This window comes from Somniosus microcephalus, chromosome 28 (genome assembly GCF_052327205.1).
Source record: "Somniosus microcephalus isolate GS21.2 chromosome 28, FLI_Smic_1.0, whole genome shotgun sequence".
In the NCBI taxonomy this organism is placed as follows: Eukaryota; Metazoa; Chordata; class Chondrichthyes; order Squaliformes; family Somniosidae; genus Somniosus; species Somniosus microcephalus.
This window is the reverse complement of record NC_141014.1, coordinates 26,071,535-26,091,521: the sequence shown is the minus strand read 5'-3', so window position 1 is coordinate 26,091,521 and position 19,987 is coordinate 26,071,535. Positions and strand designations below refer to the sequence as shown.

General features: G+C 48.9%; 1 protein-coding gene across 1 annotated transcript in view; it reads right to left on the bottom strand.

The window, feature by feature from the left end:
• LOC147099463 (beta-1,3-N-acetylglucosaminyltransferase lunatic fringe-like) overlaps positions 1-19,987 on the bottom strand; it is a 64,654-nt gene that overhangs the window by 11,052 nt on the left and 33,615 nt on the right. Inside the window, exons 2-5 of the mRNA XM_085969638.1 lie at positions 18,774-18,822; positions 15,478-15,580; positions 8,602-8,755; positions 1,415-1,500 (exon numbers count right to left, since the gene is read on the bottom strand). Coding sequence (XP_085825764.1) covers positions 1,415-1,500; positions 8,602-8,755; positions 15,478-15,580; positions 18,774-18,822 — 392 coding nt within the window. The remainder of the gene's footprint in view (positions 1-1,414; positions 1,501-8,601; positions 8,756-15,477; positions 15,581-18,773; positions 18,823-19,987) is intronic.

Below are 19,987 nucleotides of genomic sequence, written 5' to 3'. Positions count from 1 at the left end.
TGTAGTAAAATGGTGACGAGTTACATCTTTAATGAAGCTGTGTTATGTAGCGGGTGTGAGGGGCCTGTTTCTTGGCCTCTCTCGCTCAGGCTAGCCCAACCGGTCAGTAAATTTCCACCCCTCCCCTCCCCTCCCCCGTTTGGATGGACCCTCCTCCGGGAGCAGTTTACACAGCACCCCTAAACTGTGGGCCTCCTTCCTTCCCTCAGTCCTTTCCTCCCACCTACAGCCTTTTAATACTCAATCTTAATGCCACATAGCGATTGGGTCGCCAACTCTGATTGGACGTCTTCCTGGAGGTTTTATCACCTGACCTCCTGCCTCCAATGGCCCCGTCCCCCCTCCACTCTCCCGCCATTGGTCGACCGGCCCGTCCACCCTCGCCGCGCCCCGCCTTCCCTCGGCCAATCGGAAAGCGAAAGGACTCTTCATTACCCGATTGGATGACCCTTGACCGTCAGTCAAACAGCCATTTCCCACCCCCAATCTCCAATATTTTCAGAACTAATAAATGGAAGTGCTCAAAAGGAAATGAAAAGAAACACACAATTTTTTTTAAACGGCCCCCACCATTTCTCTCCCGGGTGTTACCCGCAGCGAGTGTCCTGGAGACTGGTCTTTTATTCCTGGAGACTCCAGGGCAATCCCGGAGAGTAGGCGACCCTACCTAAAGACTGCTTCCTTCTCCTCTACCCCTTTTTAACCTTGGGGGGGTGGGGTCCTGCACTGGGGGCCTCGGCTCTTCACCTAGGTTTTCTCAATTTAAAGAAAAAAGAAAGGCTTGCATTTGTATAATGCCTTTCACGACCAACAGACATCCCAAAGCGCTTCGCAGCCAATGAAGTACTTTTTGAAGTGTAGTCACTGTTGTAATGTAGGAAACGCGGCAGCCAATCTGCGCACAGCAAGCTCCCACAAACATCAATGTGATAATGACCAGTTAATCTGCTTTAGTGATGTTGATTGAGGGATAAATATTGGCCCCAGGGAGAACTCCTGCTCTTCTTTGAATTAGTGCCATGGGATCGTTTACCTGAGAGAGCAGACACTTGGTTAAACATCTCAGCACTGCACTAGAGTATCAGCCTTGATTTTTCTGCTTAAGTCTCTGGAGTGGGACTTTGAACCCACAACCTTCATGACTCAGAGGTCAAGGGTGCTACCCACTGAGCCACAGCTGACATACGTGGGACTGGACTTGGATTGATCAGTAAGAGTTGTTAAAAAAAACAACATTAAACTGGGATCGTGCTATGTGTAGATCCAGGGGGTGGGGGTGGTACGGGGGGCTCAAACAGCGGGTAACAAAAAGTCCCCATCAAGAGAATTCAGTCCAGCTACATCCCCCAATAACAGGCGACTGTTACATTGAAACCTTTCACTCATTCTTTCGATTAATGGATGGCACACCTACCTTGCCCAAGGTGCCATCTTCAGTGCCAACCCACGGCTGATACAGAATCCAGCTCCGCCAGTGGCGAACCAAAAGTACACAGATTTCTGTAAAATGAAGGTCAAATCATTATCCACGGCCACCTTCGACCTGACGTTGTACTATGTGAATAAAAGCAAAGAAAGATTGCATTTCTATAGCGCCTTTCACGACCACCGGACGTCCCAAAGCACTTTACAGACAATGAGGTACTTTTTGAAGTGGAGTCACTGTTGTAATGTAGGAAACGCGGCAGCCAATTTGCGCACAGCAAGCTCCCACACACAGCAATGTGACAATGACCAGATCATCTGCTTTAGTGATGTTGATTGAGGGATCAATATTGGCCCCAGGACACTGGGGAGAAACTCCCCTGCTCTTCTTCGAAATAGTGGCCATGGGATCTTTTACATCCACCTGAGAGGGCAGACGGGGCCTCGGTTTAACGTCTTATCCGAAAGACGGCACCTCCGACAGTGCAGCGCTCCCTCAGTGCTGGACTGGAGCGTCAGCCTGGATATTTGTACTCAAGTCATGGTTAATCAAGTCAACTCAAGCATATTACTAACCGAGTGCTTAACATGTTGATATGAAATTCCTTTTATCTAATATTAAAGATTCCGATAAAAATTGCAGACAAAGAAATTTGTTATAAATATATTAGTGTCTGGATGCCAATATTCGCCCTGTCTTTTCAAGGCCTTTGTCTCCCTGAGTGAATTGACCTTTTTCCATGTGATAAGAGATCTTGAAGGTTTAAATCAAAAAATCTTAGAATTTTACAGCATAGAAGGCGGCCATTCGGCCCATCGTGGCTCTACTGGCTCTCTCAGGGAGCTATCCCCCTGCCCTTTCAAGTTTTTCCCTTTTAAAAGCTCCCAAACCCACGACCTCTACCACCTAGAAGGGCAAGGGCCGCAGGCGCAGGGGAACACCACCACCTCCAAGTTCCCCTCCAAGTCACACACCATCCCGACTTGGAAATATATCGGCCGATCCTTCATCGTCGCTGGGTCAAAATCCCGCAACTCCCTCCCTAACAGCACTGTGGGAGTACCTTCACCACACGGACTGCAGCAGTTCAAGAAGGCGGCTCACCACCACCTTCTCAAGGGCGATTAGGGATGGGCAATAAATGCTCGCCTTGCCAACGCCGCCCACATCCCAGGAATGAATAAAAAGAAAAAAAAATGGATTCCGATTCTCGCACCGTTTCTGGTTGGGCATTCCATGCCGACAACATTCCGCATAAACAAATTCTCCTAACCTCGCCCTTCATTCTTTTGGCGATGTTCTTAAATTTATGCCCTCGAGTCACAGAAAATAATGGAGATAGTGTTTCCTCGATTCACATCATCAGCACCCCTCCTCGTTCTGAGCATCGCGGTGGATCTCCCCTTAATGTTATTTGTTCTAAGGAAAAGAAGCCCCAGTTTCTGGGGAAAATGGCTGCAAGAATCATCCAAAGGCCCGATGAGTCGCGGCTCCAACGCAGTGAGGGGGCAGCCAAGTGGAACAAGGCGGTGGCAATTGGAGGAGCAAAGTACCACAGCAGCAACAGTAAAATATAGGACAACAGTAAAGGTTGCTGACGTAAGAAAACTACTAGACACTTGATCAGAGTATTAAACAAGGCTTTAATTGACTGTTTCACAACATGGAAGTCTAGTTATCCTTCACTAGTTCCTGTTTACAAAATGTCCCTGAGCAAGTTGGGCCCATGCCCGAGTATTTATACTCTCCCTGGATAGCGCCACCAGCAGGCCACCCAGTATATTTCATAAGTCATTTCTACATGAATGGCACGATTTATGTCAGTCGCGATGGTGATAATGACCAGATCATCTGTTCTTTGTGATGTTGATTGAAGGATAAATATTGGCCATGGCACTGAGCGAGAGGTTGGGCGTGAGCCATATCAACCCTTCAGACAACAAGCTTTATTCTTTATCCTGCCCAGGAGTGAGGGGTGTTAGAAAAACCCCCCTAGTCTTCCATGAACCTCTCTGCCTCTCTCTCCTCCTTTAAGACACTCCTTAAAGTGTTAGCCATGGCTCAGTGGGTAGCATTCTCCCCTCTAGAATCAGAAGGTTGTGGGTTCAAGTCCCACTCCAGGTACTTGTAGCACATAAAGCTAGGCTGACACTCCCAGTGCAGTGCTGAGGGAGTGCTGCATTGTCGGAGGTGCTGTCTTTCGGATGAGACATTAAACCAAGGCCCTGCCTGCTCTCTTAGGTGGGTGTAAAAGATCCTGTGGCACTATTTAGAACGTGTGCCCTGGCCAATATTTATCCTTCTACCAACATCACAAAAACAGATTATCTGGTCATTATCACATTGCTGTTTGTGGGAGCTTGCTGTGCGTAGATTGGCTTCAGCATTTCCTACATTACAACAGTGACTACACTCCAAAAGTATTTCATTGGCTGTAAAGCGCTTTGGGATGTCCTGAGGTCGTGAAAGGCTCTATAGAAATGCAAGTCTTTAATTTTTAAAAACCTACCTCTTTGACCAAGTTTTTGATCACCTGTCCTAATGGCCCAGAATTTCGGGTCACCACAGGTGAGTACGCACGGGGTACTCACCCGTAGGCCCAATGGAAGTGCCGGTTTCCTGCATGCACTGCGCGTGCGCGGGAAACCGGCACTTCCGTTCCCCTGAAAGAAGGGGTTCAGAGTTCGAACGGGTGCGCAGGAGAGACTGCGCGTGCGCATCGAACTTGCGGTTTTTTTGCAGGTTTTCCCGGGAGGGTAAGTCTCCAGAATTTACATATTTAAAAAGCAGGCGTAAGGCCTGCTTTTTACAAGGTAAGTGGTGAATTAATTAAAATTAAAACATTTTTTCCACAGGTTTATTATTTTTAAATACTTTAAAGAAAAGATAAGTTTATTTTTAGCCGTTAGAAAATAAAATTATACTTTTCAAAAATTTAAATTATTGTTTAAAATAGTTATTTCATGTAATTTATAGTTTATTTTTAAAATGTGATTTAAAAAAAAAATTATTTGAAGATTTAGTGATGTTTTGGGGCTCGTAGTATTTCTAAGTTTGACAGCACTTCCTGTCAAACTTATGAATGAAGCATTCCCTGCTACCATTGGCTCTCCATGGCCCACGTGATCCCAGGGGACGCTTCGAACTAACTGCGCCCCTGGGATATGCAAGCACTGCGCGCCGGCAGTTGGAGCAGGCCCAGGATCGGCGCGCTAGGTAAGTGCAGGTCGGGGGCTTACACCCGCGGGAAGACTCCGACCCGAATTTCTGGGCCAATATCTCCTTATATGGTGTCAAACTTAGTTTGATAACACTCCTGTGAAGCATCTTGGAGCATTTTACTATGTTAAAGGCGCTATATAAATGCAAGTTGTTTGGTTATTTATAATGTATTAAACTTGCGATGTGTGTCCCTCGCTTCTTATGTGGGTGCTGCTCTTCCATCATACCTCTAGGTGGTGCCCGGATGGGATTTTCCGATAAAGTGACCTGTCACCTGCAGCTACTCATTTCTATCACTGGATGGAGCTTCAGATACCCAGAGCAACACCTTCAGCATCACGAACGCACTGAGGGAACTCCGGCCTCTCTGTGTGGGCAAAGGCACACAGGAGATCCACCACAAGGGTTCAATTAAGAGGTTGAGCCGCTCTCAGGGGTAAGGTGGCTACAGTTTCCCACAATGGCCCTCTGCCGCCCGCGTTCCTAACCCGCACCAAGTCCCGTTCGCCCATCACCCCTGTGCTCGCTGACCTACATTGGCTCCCGGTTAAGCAGCGCCTCGATTTCAAAATTCTCATCCTTGTTTTCAAATCCATCCATGGCCTCGCCCCTCCCTATCTCTGTAATCTCCTCCAGCCCGACAACCCCACCCCCCCCCCCCCCCCCCGAGATATCTGCGCTCCTCTAATTCTGGCCTCTTGAGCATCCCTGATTATAATCGCTCCACCATTGGTGGCCGTGCCTTCTGCTGCCTGGGCCCTAAGCTCTGGAATTCCCTGCCTAAACCTCTCCGCCTCGCTACCTCTCTCTCCTTCTTTAAGACGCTCCTTAAAACCGACCTCTTTGACCAATCTTTAGGTCACCTGCCCTAATTTCTCCTTATGTGGCTCGGTGTCAAATTTTTTGTCTTTTAATACTCCTGTGAAGCACCCTTGCGACGTTTTACTACGTTACAGGCGCTATATAAATGCAAGTTGTTGTTGTTGACTAGGGACAGGAAAGTCAGGTTTCCACTCCTGGTCCCTGCACAGCGCCCCCTTCTGGAAGTGCCATGCCTGGTGGGGAGGGACAGGATTGGGCCGGAGGCTGGTGACCTCCATAGTCAGACAATGTGCTAACTCACTGGTCAAGGAACATCAACAGATGCCCAACGGACCGCCAGTGACCGCGGAACGGTACCCCAGTGAGGGACTTGCTAACCGATCTGTTAATGACCGAGGGAGAAATGTTGGCCACAGCACTAGGAAAACTTCCTGCTCTTCAAAGAGCGCGGCGGGATCCTTAACGTTCACCTGAAGATGAAAACAGGGCCTCGGCAGCACCTCCGATAGCGCAGCAGCCTCCTCAAAGCTGCACTGGAGCGTTCAGCCGAGATTATAGTGCTCAACTCACAGGAGCATAGAAACATAGAAAAATAGGAGCAGGAGTCGGCCAGGAGAATACCATATTCCCGCTCTCTCCCCATACCCCTTGATGCCTTTTGTGTCTAGAAATCTATCTATCTCCTTCTTAAATATATTTAGTGACTTGGCCTCCACAGCCCTCTGGGGTAGAGAATTCCACAGGTTCACCACCCTCTGAGTGAAGAAATGTCTCCTCATCTTAGTCCTAAATGTCCGACCCCATATCCTGAGACTGTGACCCCTCGTTCTAGACCCCCCCAGCCAGGGGAAACATCCTCCCTGCATCCAGTCTGTCTAGCCCTGTCAGAATTTTATACGTTTCAATGAGATCCCCTCTCATTCTTCTAAACTCTAGTGAATACAGGCTCAGTCGACCCAATCTCTCCTCTTATGACAGTCCTGCCATCCCAGGAATCAGTCTGGTGAACCTTCGCTGCACTCCCTCTATGGCAAGTATATCCTTTCTTAGGTAAGGAAACCAAAACTGCACACAGTGCTCCAGGTGTGGTCTCACCAAGGCCCTGTATAACTGTAGTAAGACATCCTTGCTCCTGTACTCAAATCCTCTTGCAATGAAGGCCAACATACCATTTGCCTTCCTAACTGCTAAAACCAAATTCAAGTTCTCAAACTGCCATGGTGGGATTTTGAATTCACGTTCTAGACTGTATTATCAATCCTAGCCTTTAGTCCAGTATCATAACCACTAGACTACCGTGCCTGCAAGGCTTGAAGTGACAACCTTCCAACTCAAGGCCAAGAGAGCTGCCAAGTGAACCCGGCCAAGGCTTATTGTAAATCATGGAGCGTTGGCAACCCTGACACCACCACCTGTGGGCACTGTCAGAACAAGGAAATGGCAGCCCAAACAAGAACGGGTATTCCTCATGCACCCTGCCCATCTATCCACCCCTTCCCCTGCCGCCCACTCATAGAATCATAGGATCACAGAAAGTTACAGCACGTAAGGAGGCCATTTCAGCCCATCGTGTCCGCACCAGCCAACAAAGAGCTATCCAGCCTAAACCCACTTCCCCAGCTCTTGGTCCGTAGCCCTGCAGGTTACAGCATCCCAAGTGAACATCCAAGTACTTTTTAAATGTGGTTAGGGTTCCTGCCTCTACCACCCTTTCAGGCAGTGAGTTCCAGACCCCCACAACCTTTTGGGTGAAGAAATTCCCCCTCAAATCCCCTCTAAACCTTCCACCAATTACTTTAAATCTGTGCCCCCTGGTTTTTGACCCCTCTGCTAAGGGAAATAGGTCCTTTCTATCCACTTTATCTAGGCCCCTCATAATTTTATATGCCTCAATAAGGTCTCCCCTCAGCCTCCTCTGTTCCAAGGGAAACAGACCCAGCCTATCCAGTCTTTCCTCATAGCGAAGATTCTCTACTCCCGGCAACATCCTTGTAAATTAACGGACTCAATTATGACCACCAGCGACAAAGCATCAATTCCTAAAGTGTGTCGAGAGTATACAAACACATCAGCAGACCCATTTTGTGATGCCCATCCTCTTCGTAGCGAGAGGGTTTGAGTACAGGAGCAAGGATGTCTTGCTGCAGTTGTACAGGGCCTTGGTGAGACCACACCTGGAGCACTGTGTGCAGTTTTGGTCGCCTTATCTGAGGAAGGATGTTCTTGCCATGGAGGGGGTGCAGCGAAGATTCACCAGACTGATACCTGGGATGGCAGGAATGACGTATGAGGAGAGATTGGGTCGATTGGACTTATGTTCGCTGGAGTTTAGAAGAATGAGAGGGGATCTCATTGAAACTTATAAAATTCTAACAGGACTAGACAGACTAGATGCAGGAAGGATGTTCCCAATGGCGGTGGAGTCCAGAACCAGGGGTCACAGTCTAAGGATAAGGGGTAAGCCATTTAGGACTGAGATGAGGAGGAATTTCTTCACCCAGAGAGTGGTGAACCTGTGGAATTCTCTACCACACAAGGCAGTTGAGGCCAATTCATTAAATATATTCAAGAAGGAGTTAGATATATTTCTTAAGGCTAAAGGGATCAAGGGATATGGGGAGAAAGCAGGGACAGGGTACTGAATTTGGATGATCAGCAATGATCTCATTAAATGGCGGAGCAGGCTCGAGGGGCCGAATGGCCTACTCCTGCTCCTATCTTCTATGTTTCTATGTAAATGCCAGGTAAGCAAAATGTCCAACAAGATTTAAATAATAAAAAGGGCCGGTGGAAGCAGAGGGCCCAGGTTTAAGGTAACTGGCAAAAGAACCAGAGGCGACATGAGGGAAAACAGATTTTTACGCAGTGAGTTATGAGGCCCTGCCTGGAAGGGCGGTGGAAGCAGATTCCAGGAAAACTTTCAATAGGGAATTGGATAAAAGAAGTGGAAAAATTTGCAGGGCTACGGGGAAGGAGCAGGGGATGTGGGACAAGGAGCCGGCACAGGCACGATGGGCCGAATGGCCTCCTCCTGTGCTGTATCATTCTAGGATTCTGTTCTATAACTATATATGTAAACCCAGAACAAAATTTCAATTCAAAAGGTTTTTTTTTTTTTAAAAGTCGCTCACTGTTTTATTGTTAGGCAGCTTTTCAGACGCCTCGATCGGCCGGTCCAGGCTGGGCTTTCCCACGTAGATGTCCTGCGTGGGAGGGAAGCTCGAGAGCAAGTCCAGCAGGGCGCGCACGTTGACATAATTATCATCATCGACGTGGCAAAACCACCTGGAGAATCAGAACAAAGAAGGCAGGGGTGAGAGGTGGACTCGTCATCTTCCGATTAGGCACTTTACAGCCTTACCTGACTCAATATCGAGTTCAACAATTTCAGATCATAACCTCGGCCCCTATTACATTTTTACTTATATTTTTTATCCACACCTTTGTTTTGTGCCCTTCCCCCTTTTTTTCTCTCCCACATGGCAGCTGTCTCCCATTCTGCCAGCGCATTTCACACCTAATCTAGAGCCGCCTTTTGTCTCCACTAGTCCGATCACCATCTCGTCTCGTTTTGAATACCTCTTAATGTCTCTTCACTTCTCTTTTGTTCTCTCATCCCCATTTCCCAGCCCCCAAACTGGCCTTTTAATCTGTTTCATTTCCTGTGCTTTTTCAGTCCTGACGAAGGGTTTCGACCTGAAACATTGGGGGAAAAATTCAGTATCGCCCTGTTTGGGTCGCCATTATCGGCCATGCACAAAGTTTAGCGCCTGGCGCTACCTATCACCTCCGACAGCAAACTTGGCTTTTATCGCCCCTGGAGGTGATTGGAGCGCTAAATCAGGCGCTTCACACCTATCTTAAGGCGCAAAGGCCGAGGAGCGAGGCGCTACCTCAGAGCGCTGGCGAAGCAAGGAAGGGCAAATCAAAATAAACCTGCAACGTGCTGCTCAGTACTCAAAACTCCTTCACACAGCGTTGAATCTCTCCAGAAGTCTCTCTCTCTCTCTCCGAATGCGTGGTGCAAAAATGTCACCGACAAAAAAAGGCAGGAAGCGGTCGCCTTTAAATAGCGCTCCCCCAGTCCCTTTCTGACAGCATAACGCTCCCCTCAACCTGTTGTTGCTAGCGGCAGGCGGTAAGGCAGGGGGCGCCACTCAATATCCGGTCCGGGGCGCTAACGGGCCGTTGCGCACTCGACTGATGTCACAATCTGCCGGCGCAGGAGATCGTGGCGGTAGTGTTTAACGCCGCCGTAAAATGTCTAGTTAATTTCGCGAGCGGCACAAACATCGCCGCGCCCGGGCGCTAGTTGCTTTGCGCCCCATTAGCGCCCTCTTAAGGCACTAACGGGAGGCGCAAACAACTGAATTTTTCCCCCATTGACTCTGTTTCTCTCTCCACCGATGTTGCCTGGCCTGCTGAGTTTTTCCAGCGTTTTCTGTTGTTATTTCGGATTTCCAGCCTCCGCAGTATTTTGCTATCATTAGAGGTGGACTACTGTTAACTGAGAAGATGCATGAAGGCACTAGGCGGGGTCAACTCGGGTGCAAGGCCTTGGACACCGTGGATGCCCCTGAATGTTTTGGGTGATCTCGGAGGTTGGCATTGCGCCCTGGACCTGGTGTTGCAGGTGTAGCTGGAGCATTCCAGAGCAAGGACGACGGCAACCTGTTCGAGAACAAAGGATTCGAACTGAAGGCCAGGGAAGCCTCGAGATCCCAACAACTGATGATAGAAACGTTAGCCGAAGCCCAGACTCAGAAATATAGGAAAGGGACAACTATGAAGAGTAAAAGTGCTGGTGGTTACATTGAGTGGGCTGTGGGAGGCGGTTAGTTGGACAGGGGGGATAAGGGATACCCGGTCTTGTTTAGGCTGCCATTGCCTTGTTCTTGCAGTGCCCGCAGGTGATGGTGCCAGTGTTGCCAATGCTCACGGCAAGCCCGGTTTTGCTCCTGGTCGTTGTTGAGCCGCGTCTCTTTTTACTTTTCGAGGTGGTTGCCAAGGCGATGCCTCTGGAATTGATGAGTTTAGTCAGTAATTCATTTGCTCTAATCTATTTTGGCGACCTCCGGCCTCTGAATGTGCCTCTGTGCCTGCCTTGAAGTTGCTCAGAGTTGGGTTTTTCCATTTGTCTTTGATATCTAATTGTGGTGGCAATGCCGGCTTGTTGTGTTGGTTGAGTTCTGGACCAAGGCCTTCGAGCCCTGGCTTCAAATCCCAACATTTATCCTTTCATCGGTAACTAAAATGAGTAGCAGATCTTAGTATGTGGGTGGAGGGCGAGAGATAGCAGGGACTGTGCACGGTTCAGACACTCCGAGTGTTGGCAATGGAAACATAAGCTAATAATGCCTCAAGCTGCCATCTGATGGAGATACATGTTCAATCTTTCGCTCCTTTCTTTCTTTCTCTCTTTTTGGTTAATAACAAGTGTTTATTTCCGTTTTTAAATATGGCAAGCCAACCTAAATTGTCGTCTCCATCCATCGAAGACTGCCGTACACAATCCGGTCCGAGCTGGCCACTGCCCTGCTCTCTTCCTTTGCTTCAGACATTGATCCAATTTTCCCTTAAAAGATGCGATGGTTTCTTCTACCCCTGGCATTCCCGGGGAGGGGGAGGAGGTTGTAGAGCTGCTGGAGGTTACCGGATAGGGAGGGCAAGGCCACGGAGGTATTTAAACGCAAGGATGAAATCACAAAATTAAACCTTCTTTTAAATCTCCTCTGGGCCTTCTCTCCTTTGTTAAAAATAGTCCCAGTAGCTGAAGTCTCTCCTCATAACTATAGTTCCTCATCACTGGGATTATCCTGGTCAATCTACATTTTCGATTGCTTTAGTATTATTTCTATAACGGGGTGGCGGAAACTGCACACACTGTACTCTAACCATTGCCTCGCACAGATTTATCATTACGTCCACTGCCACCCAACAATATAGGCTGGATTTTCCCAGCCCTGAGGAGGTGGGTTTGGAGGCGGGACTGCTGGGAAAATGGGAAAAATTGCGAGCGGGTCCCAACCCCGCTCCCAACCCGCCTCCGAACCTTCTTCCCAGGAGGCGGGTCCCCGGCTCACGCCGGCACCCGTCTCCTAGCGGCGGGGAGGGAATTGAAGCCAATTAACTGCCTGGTAACAGGTAATTAAGTGGCTTTTCCCCATTTTCCGCCTGCTGATGCGGCCTTCCCGATGGCGGGAAACCCCGCCAGGGTCAGCGAGGCGAGCTGTGGGTCTGCTGCAGTGTAAGTGTGCAAATGACAGCTGCAGAGGTAGTGTGATGGGTGCAATGGTGCACAGGCAAGTATGACAGGTGAGAGAACGTAGTGAGAAATATTTTTATTCTGTTTATATGTATCTGCAGGTGACAAGGTTTGATGTTTCTGTGAAGCCTCATCTGATCGGGAGAATTGACAGATGGCTTCTGCAATCTCACATGCATCTGCCATCTGTTTTCTCCTAAGGAGAGAGTCATTGGAGAGCATGGGTACAAGGGCTCACCTTTGGACAGTGATTGTCAGTGTTTGACAGCACCTCAATGCTGTCAAACACTGACAATTCATCCGTCAAAAAATGATGGTGCCTGTCCCTTTAACAAAACCAGCAGATGAAGCATGATGCATTGACGTCATCTGACACCGGCTTTCTCTTAATTGGCCGGCAAGCGCGCAGGGCGGGGCTTAACAAGGCCAATCAAGGGAAAATAGCGTCTGTTCGTCAGACGTCGCTGGGGGCGGGACTAGAACCCGGAAGGCAGCAGTCCCGCCCCCAACGCGTCTCCTCAGGTAAGATCCTGGCCTCTGTCTCAGCTCCAGCTCTCTCTCCTCCACCGTGTTTCCCATTATGACAAATAGCCACCTGTGGCCCCTTCAAAATGAGTTTGGCCATTGAGAGCCAGTTGACGATGAATGAGGGACAGGTTTGTGTTGTGGGCCCGTGCCCAGTAGGAACTGATTTCAGAGGTCACCGACACACCTCGCATTAACCCTTACAGCCAGCAGACAAAGGAGACCCTCATCCCATTGGTCGGGTGGCCATAGGGTAGAGAGCTGACGAGTCTGCTGCCATCCAGACCTCGGCTGCCCCGTGCCCTAACTCGCACCAAGTCCCGTTCACCCATCACCCACTGTGCTCGCTGGCCTACATTGGCTCCCAGTTTGGCAACACCTCGATTTTAAAGTTCTCACATCCATGTTTTCAAATCCCTCCATGGCCTCGCCCCCTCCCTATCTCTGTCACCTCCTCCAGCCCCACAACCCTCCGAGATATCTGCGCTCCTTCAATTCTGCCCTCTTGAGCATCCCCGATTTTAATCGCTCCACCATTGACGGCCATGCCTCCAGCTGCCGAGGCCCTAAGCTCTGGAATTCCCTCCCTAAACCTCTCCAACATGCTACCTCTCTCTCCTCAGCTATTTAGGACTGAGCTGAGGAGAAATCTCTTCACTCAGAGGGGGGTGAATCTTTGGAATTCTCTACCCCAGAGGGCTGTGGATGCTCAAAACAGAGATCGATAGTTTTTTGAACACTACAGGAATCGAGGGTTATGGGGATAGTGCAGGAAAGTGGAGTTGAGGTCGATGATCAGATTATTGAATGGCGGGGCAGGCTCGAAGGGCCGAATGGCCTACTCCTGCTCCTATTACTTATGTTCTCTTTTAAGAGGCTCCTTAAAACCTATCTCGTTGGCCAAGCTTTTGGTCACCTGTCCTAATATCTCCTTATGGGGCTCGGTGACAAATTCGGCCCGATTACGTTCCTGTGAAGCGCCCTGGGGCGTTTTACAATGTTAAAGGTGCTGTGTAAATGCTGTTGTTGTTGTTGCCATCAGATTGAATGGCATCGCGCTTGCTCTGCAATTCAAAGCTGTTCCTGCAGGGGGAGACAACACACAGCAGTCAGCGTGGAAAGGTCTTCATGTCGCTGTGCAGCGCAGGAAACAAAGTTCCACACACAAACCATCCACCTCACTGCATCAGCAGGACTCACATCGGGTCAGCTAACCTCAGGCGGGGTTAAACATAGAAACACAGAAGATAGGAGCAGGAGTAGGCCATTCGGCCCCTCGAGCCTGCTCCGCCATTCAATGAGATCATGGCTGATCATCCAAATTCAGTACCCTGTCCCTGCCTTCTCCCCATATCCCTTGATCCCTTTACCTTAAGAAATATATCCAACTCCTTCTTGAATATATTTAATGAATTGGCCTCCACTGCCTTCTGTGGTAGAGAATTCCACAGGTTCACCACTCTCTGGGTGAAGAAATTCCTCCTCATCTCTGTCCTAAATGGCTTACCCCTTATCCTTAGACTGTGACCCCTGGTTCTGGACTCCCCGACCATCGGGAACATCCTTCCTGCATCCAGTCTGTCCAGTCCTGTTAGAAAAAGACTTGCATTTCTATAGTGCCTTTCACGACCTCAGGACGTCCCAAAGCGCTTTACAGCCAATGAAGTACTTTTTGAAGTGCAGTCACTGTTGTAATGTGGGAAACACGGCAGCCAATTTGCGCACAGCAAGATCCCACAAACAGCAATGTGAGAATGACCAGATAATCTGTTTTAGTGATGTTGGTTGAGGGATAAATATCGGCCCAGGACACTGGGGAGAACTCCCCTGCTCTTCTTCGAAATAGTGCCGCGGGATCATTTATGTCCACCTGAGAGAGCAGACGGGGCCTCGGTTTAACGTCTCATCCGAAAGCAGCGCTCCCTCAGCACTGCACTCGAGTATCAGCTGAGATTTTTGTGCTCAAGTCTCTGGAGTGGGACTTGAACCCACAACCTTTTGTTGCAGTAACAATTATGGGCGGCTCGGATTTCAGTGCAGGTGGCGTACAGAGCAGGCTGGTGGTGAATGGCTGTTTTTCAGACCGGGGGGAGGCTATGCGATGATGTTCCCCAGGGTTCAGTACTAGGGCCACTGCTGTTTTTGATTTACATTAATGACTTGGACTTGGGGGGTGCAGGGCGCAATTTCGAAATATGCAGATGACACGAAACCTGGAAGTGTAGTAAATAGTGGGGAAGATAGTGATAGACTTCAAGAGGACATAGACAGGCTGGTGGAATGGGCAGAGACGTGGCAGATGAAATTCAACGCAGGAAGTGTGAGGTGATACGTTTTGGTAAGAAGAATGAGGAGAGACAGACACACTAAATGGTACAATTTTAAAGGGGGTGCAAGAACAGAGAGACCCGGGGGTGTTTGTGCACAAATCTTTGAAGGTGGCAGGGCAGGTTAACAAAGCGGATAATAAAGCAGATGGGATGCTGGGCTTCATAAATAAATAGAGGCACCGAGTACAAAAGCCAGGAAGTTATGTTAAACCAATATATAAAACACTAGTTCGTCCCCAGCTGGAGTATTGTGTCCAATTCTGGGCACCGCACTTTAGGAAGAACGTGGAGAGGGTACAGAAGAGAGTTACGAGAATGATTCCGGGGATGAGGGATTACAGTTACGTGGACAGACTGGAGAAGCTGGGGTTGTTCTCTTTGGAGCAGAGAAGGCTAAGAGGAGATTTGATAGAGGTGTTTAAAATCATCAAGGGTTTAGACGGAGTAAATAAAGAGAAACTGTTTGCAATGGCCAAGGGGTCGATAACCAGAGGGCACAGATTCAAGGTGATTGGCCAAAGAACCAGAGGCGACTTGAGGAAAAACTTATTTATGCAACGAGGGGTTAGGATTTGGAATGCGCTGCCTGATAGGGCGGTGGAGACAGATTCAATAGTAGCCTTCAAAAGGGAATTGGGTAAATACTTGAAGGAGAAAAAGTTGCAGGGATGTGGGGAAAGAGCGAGGGGAGTGGGACTGACTGGATTGCTCTTCGAAAGAGCTGGCGCAGACTCGATGGGCCGAATGGCCTCCTTTGGTGCTGTACTAATCTACAATTCTAGGGCTCATTGCATGGCCTGTTTTCTTGACCTCCTAGTCGAACATCCTCCCTGCTCATTCCCATGGCCTCACCAACACCGCTGCCACGTGTTGGCCCGATGACTTACTTCAGGCGTGACGCAATGAACACATCGTACTCTGCGGCCATCTTGCACGACAGGGCTTGCCGGCTGTGCGCTGATGAGCAGTTCGTATTGATCACTCGGTGGCCTGTGTGGAGACAAGTGAAGTATTAATACGATGGCCAAGCGGGCAGGTCGGATTGAAACACTGGCCTGTGACTGGCACAGACTCGCGGTGGGAGCTGATCAGTGCACAGGAAAACCCAACAACCAACAGCTGAATTCCAAGTCAGTTAATCAGGTGAACAAATTCTAGCAGCAGGAAAAGGCCATTCGGCCCGAGCTTAACCCATTTTGTCTCAACCCCACCCACCATCTTGTCCTACCAATCAATCCATTCACGGACTCTATGGCCGTGGTTTCCGGCTTCCAGTCCCGCCCCCAACTGCATCCGGCCCACATTTTACATTGGTTGACCTTGTTAAGCCCGCCCTGCGGGCTTGTCGGCCAATTAAGAGGAAGCTGGTCAGATGACATCATTTGATGATGCGTCATCTGCCGGTTTTCTTAAAGGGACCACGCACAATTTTTTTTTGACAGCTGAGTTCTCAGTGTTTGACAGCATTGAGGTGCTGCAAACACTGACAATCACTGTAAAAAAGTGAGCTCTTGCACCCAGGCTCTCCAATGACTCCCTCCATAGGCTGGAATAGATGGCAGCTGCAGGTGAGGTGACAGAAGCGATCTGTCACTAATGAGAGAGGTTCTCCCAATGAGGTGCCACTGGACATGGATTTCAAAACTTGTAACCTAAAGAAATGTATAAATGCATTAAAAAACCATTTCCCAACATTTTCTTACCTCTGAGACTCACCAGTGCAACATTGGATCCTTCACACCACTTCTGCAGCCGTCATCAATGCAGAAACATTACTGCAGACTCACAACACGCCACACTTACCTGGCAAGCTGTCCGGACGTCAGGCAGAAGCGGCAAAATTCAAAAACAGCCCGTCAACTACTGGCAACTACCTGTTAACGGGCAGGTAATTGCCCTTAATCCTCTTCCCGCCGCTATGTGTCGGGTCCATGCGCAACTTGGGGGACCTGACACTTGGGAAAATTGTTTGAAGGCGGGTTGACAGCGGGATCGCAACCCCCCCCCCGTCAATCAAAACAATTTTACCCTTTGACCCGCCTCCAAACCCGCCCTCTGAGCGCCGGCAAAATCCAGCCCAAAGACTCTATGACTGCGCTGTACTTCATTGGCTGTAAAGCGCTTTGGGGCGTTCGAAGGTCATGAAAGATGTTAAGGGCAAGCTCTTCCTTTTCTTTTCCAAGTGCAGGAAGTTTTTGCTAAATTTATATAAAACACCAGTTCCACCCCGGTCTGTTGAACCTATTTCAATTCAATGGCCGCTTCCTCGCGACACATTGCGACCTTTACCATTTGTTTTAAAATACTGGCCACTTGTTTGCCTGGCGTCCCTTTCAATGAACAGCCCCTGTCTCCGTACCCTCATGGCCACTCCCTCACATAACACCGGAGCTTTCATTCTATTCGTTCACGGGATGTGGGCGTTGCTGACAAAGCCAGCATTTATTGCCCATCCCTAGTTGCCCTTGAGAAGGTGGTGGTGAGCTGCCTTCTTGAACCACTGCAGTCTGTGTAGTGAAGGTGCTCCCACAGTGCTGTTCGGGAGGGAGTTCCAGGATTTTGACCCAGCGACGATGAAGGATCGGCGATATATTTCCAAGTCAGGATGGTGTGACTTGGAGGGGAACTTGGAGGTGGTGGTGCACACACTCTCAAGAATAATCTGCAATCTATGATGCATTGGCCTGAAGTTTACCGAGAGATTATTTGCACAGTGTACCATTCAAACTGCCACAGGTGGCACAAGCACGTGAGCCCCGTACCAGATGCAAGCTCTGCACAATGACTTGTAGCACCTTTAACGTTAAAAAAAATAAATGTCCCAAGGCAAAATACAAACAGATACAGGAATGGATGCTGAGCTCTGGAGGGAGAGGTTAGGAGGCGTGACCGAGAGTTGGGTTGGAAAGATGGGTGTTGAGAAGGTTCTTTAAAAGGAGAGGAGTGGAGAGGAGGAGACGTTCATGGAGGGAGTGTCACAGAGCAGGGCCCAGGCATCTGAAAACTTTCTCACCTATGAGGTGGGCCAACAAGAGGGAGGATACACAGAAGGCCAGAGTCAGAGGACTGGAGGCTGCAGGAGGTTCCAGAGATGGAGAGGGACTTGAAGATTAGGGTTAAAGGAATAGGAGGCTATCAAGGGGTATGGGGAGAGAGCGGGAATATGGTATTGAGATAGAGGATCAGCCATGATCATACTGAATGGCAGAGTAGGGTCGAAGGGCCGAATGGCCAACTCCTGCTCCTATTTTTCTATGTTTCTAGAAGGATATGCAGAGAAAGAAAGAAAGAAAGAATTGCATTTATATAGCGCCTTTCACGATCACCAGACATCTCAAAGCGCTTTACAGCCAATGAAGTACTTTTTTGAAGTGGTGTCACTGTTGTAATGTAGGAAACGCGGCAGTCAATTTGCGCACAGCAAGCTCCCATACACAGCAATGTGACAATGACCAGCTACTCTGTTTTAATGATGTTGATTGAGGTAAATATTGGCCAGGACACCGGGGAGAGCTCCCCTGGTCTTCTGCGAAATAGGGATCTTTTGTCACCAGCTGAGAGAGCAGACAGAACCTCGGTTTAACATCTCATCCGAAAGGCGGCACCTCTGATAGTGCAGCACTCCCTCAGCACTGCACTGGAGCCCCCCAATGATTGAATAGTTTACTAAAATTTTAGGCTCGCACGTGAAGAGTGGGGCCTCGGAATAAATCCCAAACTGATCTGTTCTTATGAACCGGTTTAATTCTACTGCAATATACAGGGATCGAGTCAGTGCCTGAGTCAGTATTCCCACAAACAGGATACCTGTGTACCATGTACCAGTGGCCCATACCAGGGCCTGTGACATTTGGCTAATCGGCCCACGAAGCCCAGGCCACTCGGGTTCGAATTGAGCTTATAATTCTCACTCGTTAGTTTGCCCGCTTTAAATTCCGTGGGCTTGGAGGTTTGGGCTGTTCTTCACGCTGTCGCCTCACGAGTTGGTAAATCCTAAATCAGTACATCCAGATCTGTCAGTAGCAGTAACATTAATAAGGACATGGATCGAAACACTACTTATGGCCTTTGAGGCCTCATGCTATGAACCGAAGTGGTCCACACAGGCCAATACGTGGACACACACCCCCTCGTGGTACACCACGAATCAACTGATCTTCATCAAATAACAGACCGCCCTCACCTGTCCTGATCTTCAGCTCCTCATCCTCATCGTCCGTGAAGATGTATGTCTGGAAAAAAAGGAAAGAAAAACTATTAGGGACACTCTGTCTTCTGGTTTCAACCTAAGTTTAATCTAGCGCATGATAGACAATCAAAAATAGTCATCGGACCAATTACAACAACAACAACTTGTATTTATATAGCGCCTTTAACACAGTAAAACGTCCCAAGGCGCTGCACAGGGATATTTTAAGACAAAACAATTTGACACCGAGCCACATAAGGATAAATTAGGGCAGGTGACCAAAAGCTTGGTCAAAGAGGGAGGTTTTAAGGAGCGTCTTAAAGGAGGAAAGAGAGGTAGCGAGGTGGAGAGGTGTAGGGAGGGAATTCCAGAGCTTAGGGCCCGGGCAACAGAAGGCACGGCCACCAATGGTTGAGTGATTATAATCAGGGATCCTCAAGAGGGCAGAATTAGAGGAGCGCAGAGATCTCAGTGGGGGGGTTGTGGGGCTGAAGGAGATTACAAAGATAGGGAGGGGGCGAGGCCATGGAGGGATTTGAAAACAAGGATGAGAATTTTGAAATCAAGGCGCTGCTTAACCAAGAACCAATGTAGGTCAGCGAGCACAGGGGTGATGGGCGAACGGAGCTTGGTGCGAGTTAGGACACGGGCCAGCCAAGTTTTGGATGACCTCAAGTCTACATAGGGTGGAATGTGGGAGGCCAGCCAGGAGTGCATTGGAATAGTCAAGTCTAGAGGTAACAAAGGCATGGATGAGGGCTTCAGCAGCAGATGAGCTGAGGCAAGGGCGGAGACGGGCGATGTTACGGAGGTGGAAGTAGGCGGTCTTGGTTATGCTGCAGATATGTGGTCGGGAGCTCATTTCAGGGTCAAATATGACACCAATTGCTCGCCTCAATTACTGATCGGAGTGGCGCTGGTGTGCGCTATAAAGGTTTCGATAAGTGGCCGAGAGATTACAATCTCTTAACTACTGGTCCATTGGAAAAATTCAAAATTGAAAGAATTGATGCCACAGAATCATGCGCTATGTTCCAAGGACTGGACTACCTGGACTGTCTAGAGCACGTTGAAGAAAATTCGTGAAGAAAGCACGGCGGCAGAACATGAAGCATCTGGTACACTCCTTGAAATATTTGTATTTTTATTCACACTGACCGACTAAGTACAAATGCTGTCAGGTGCAACTCAAAGAGCTCTGGCGCCAA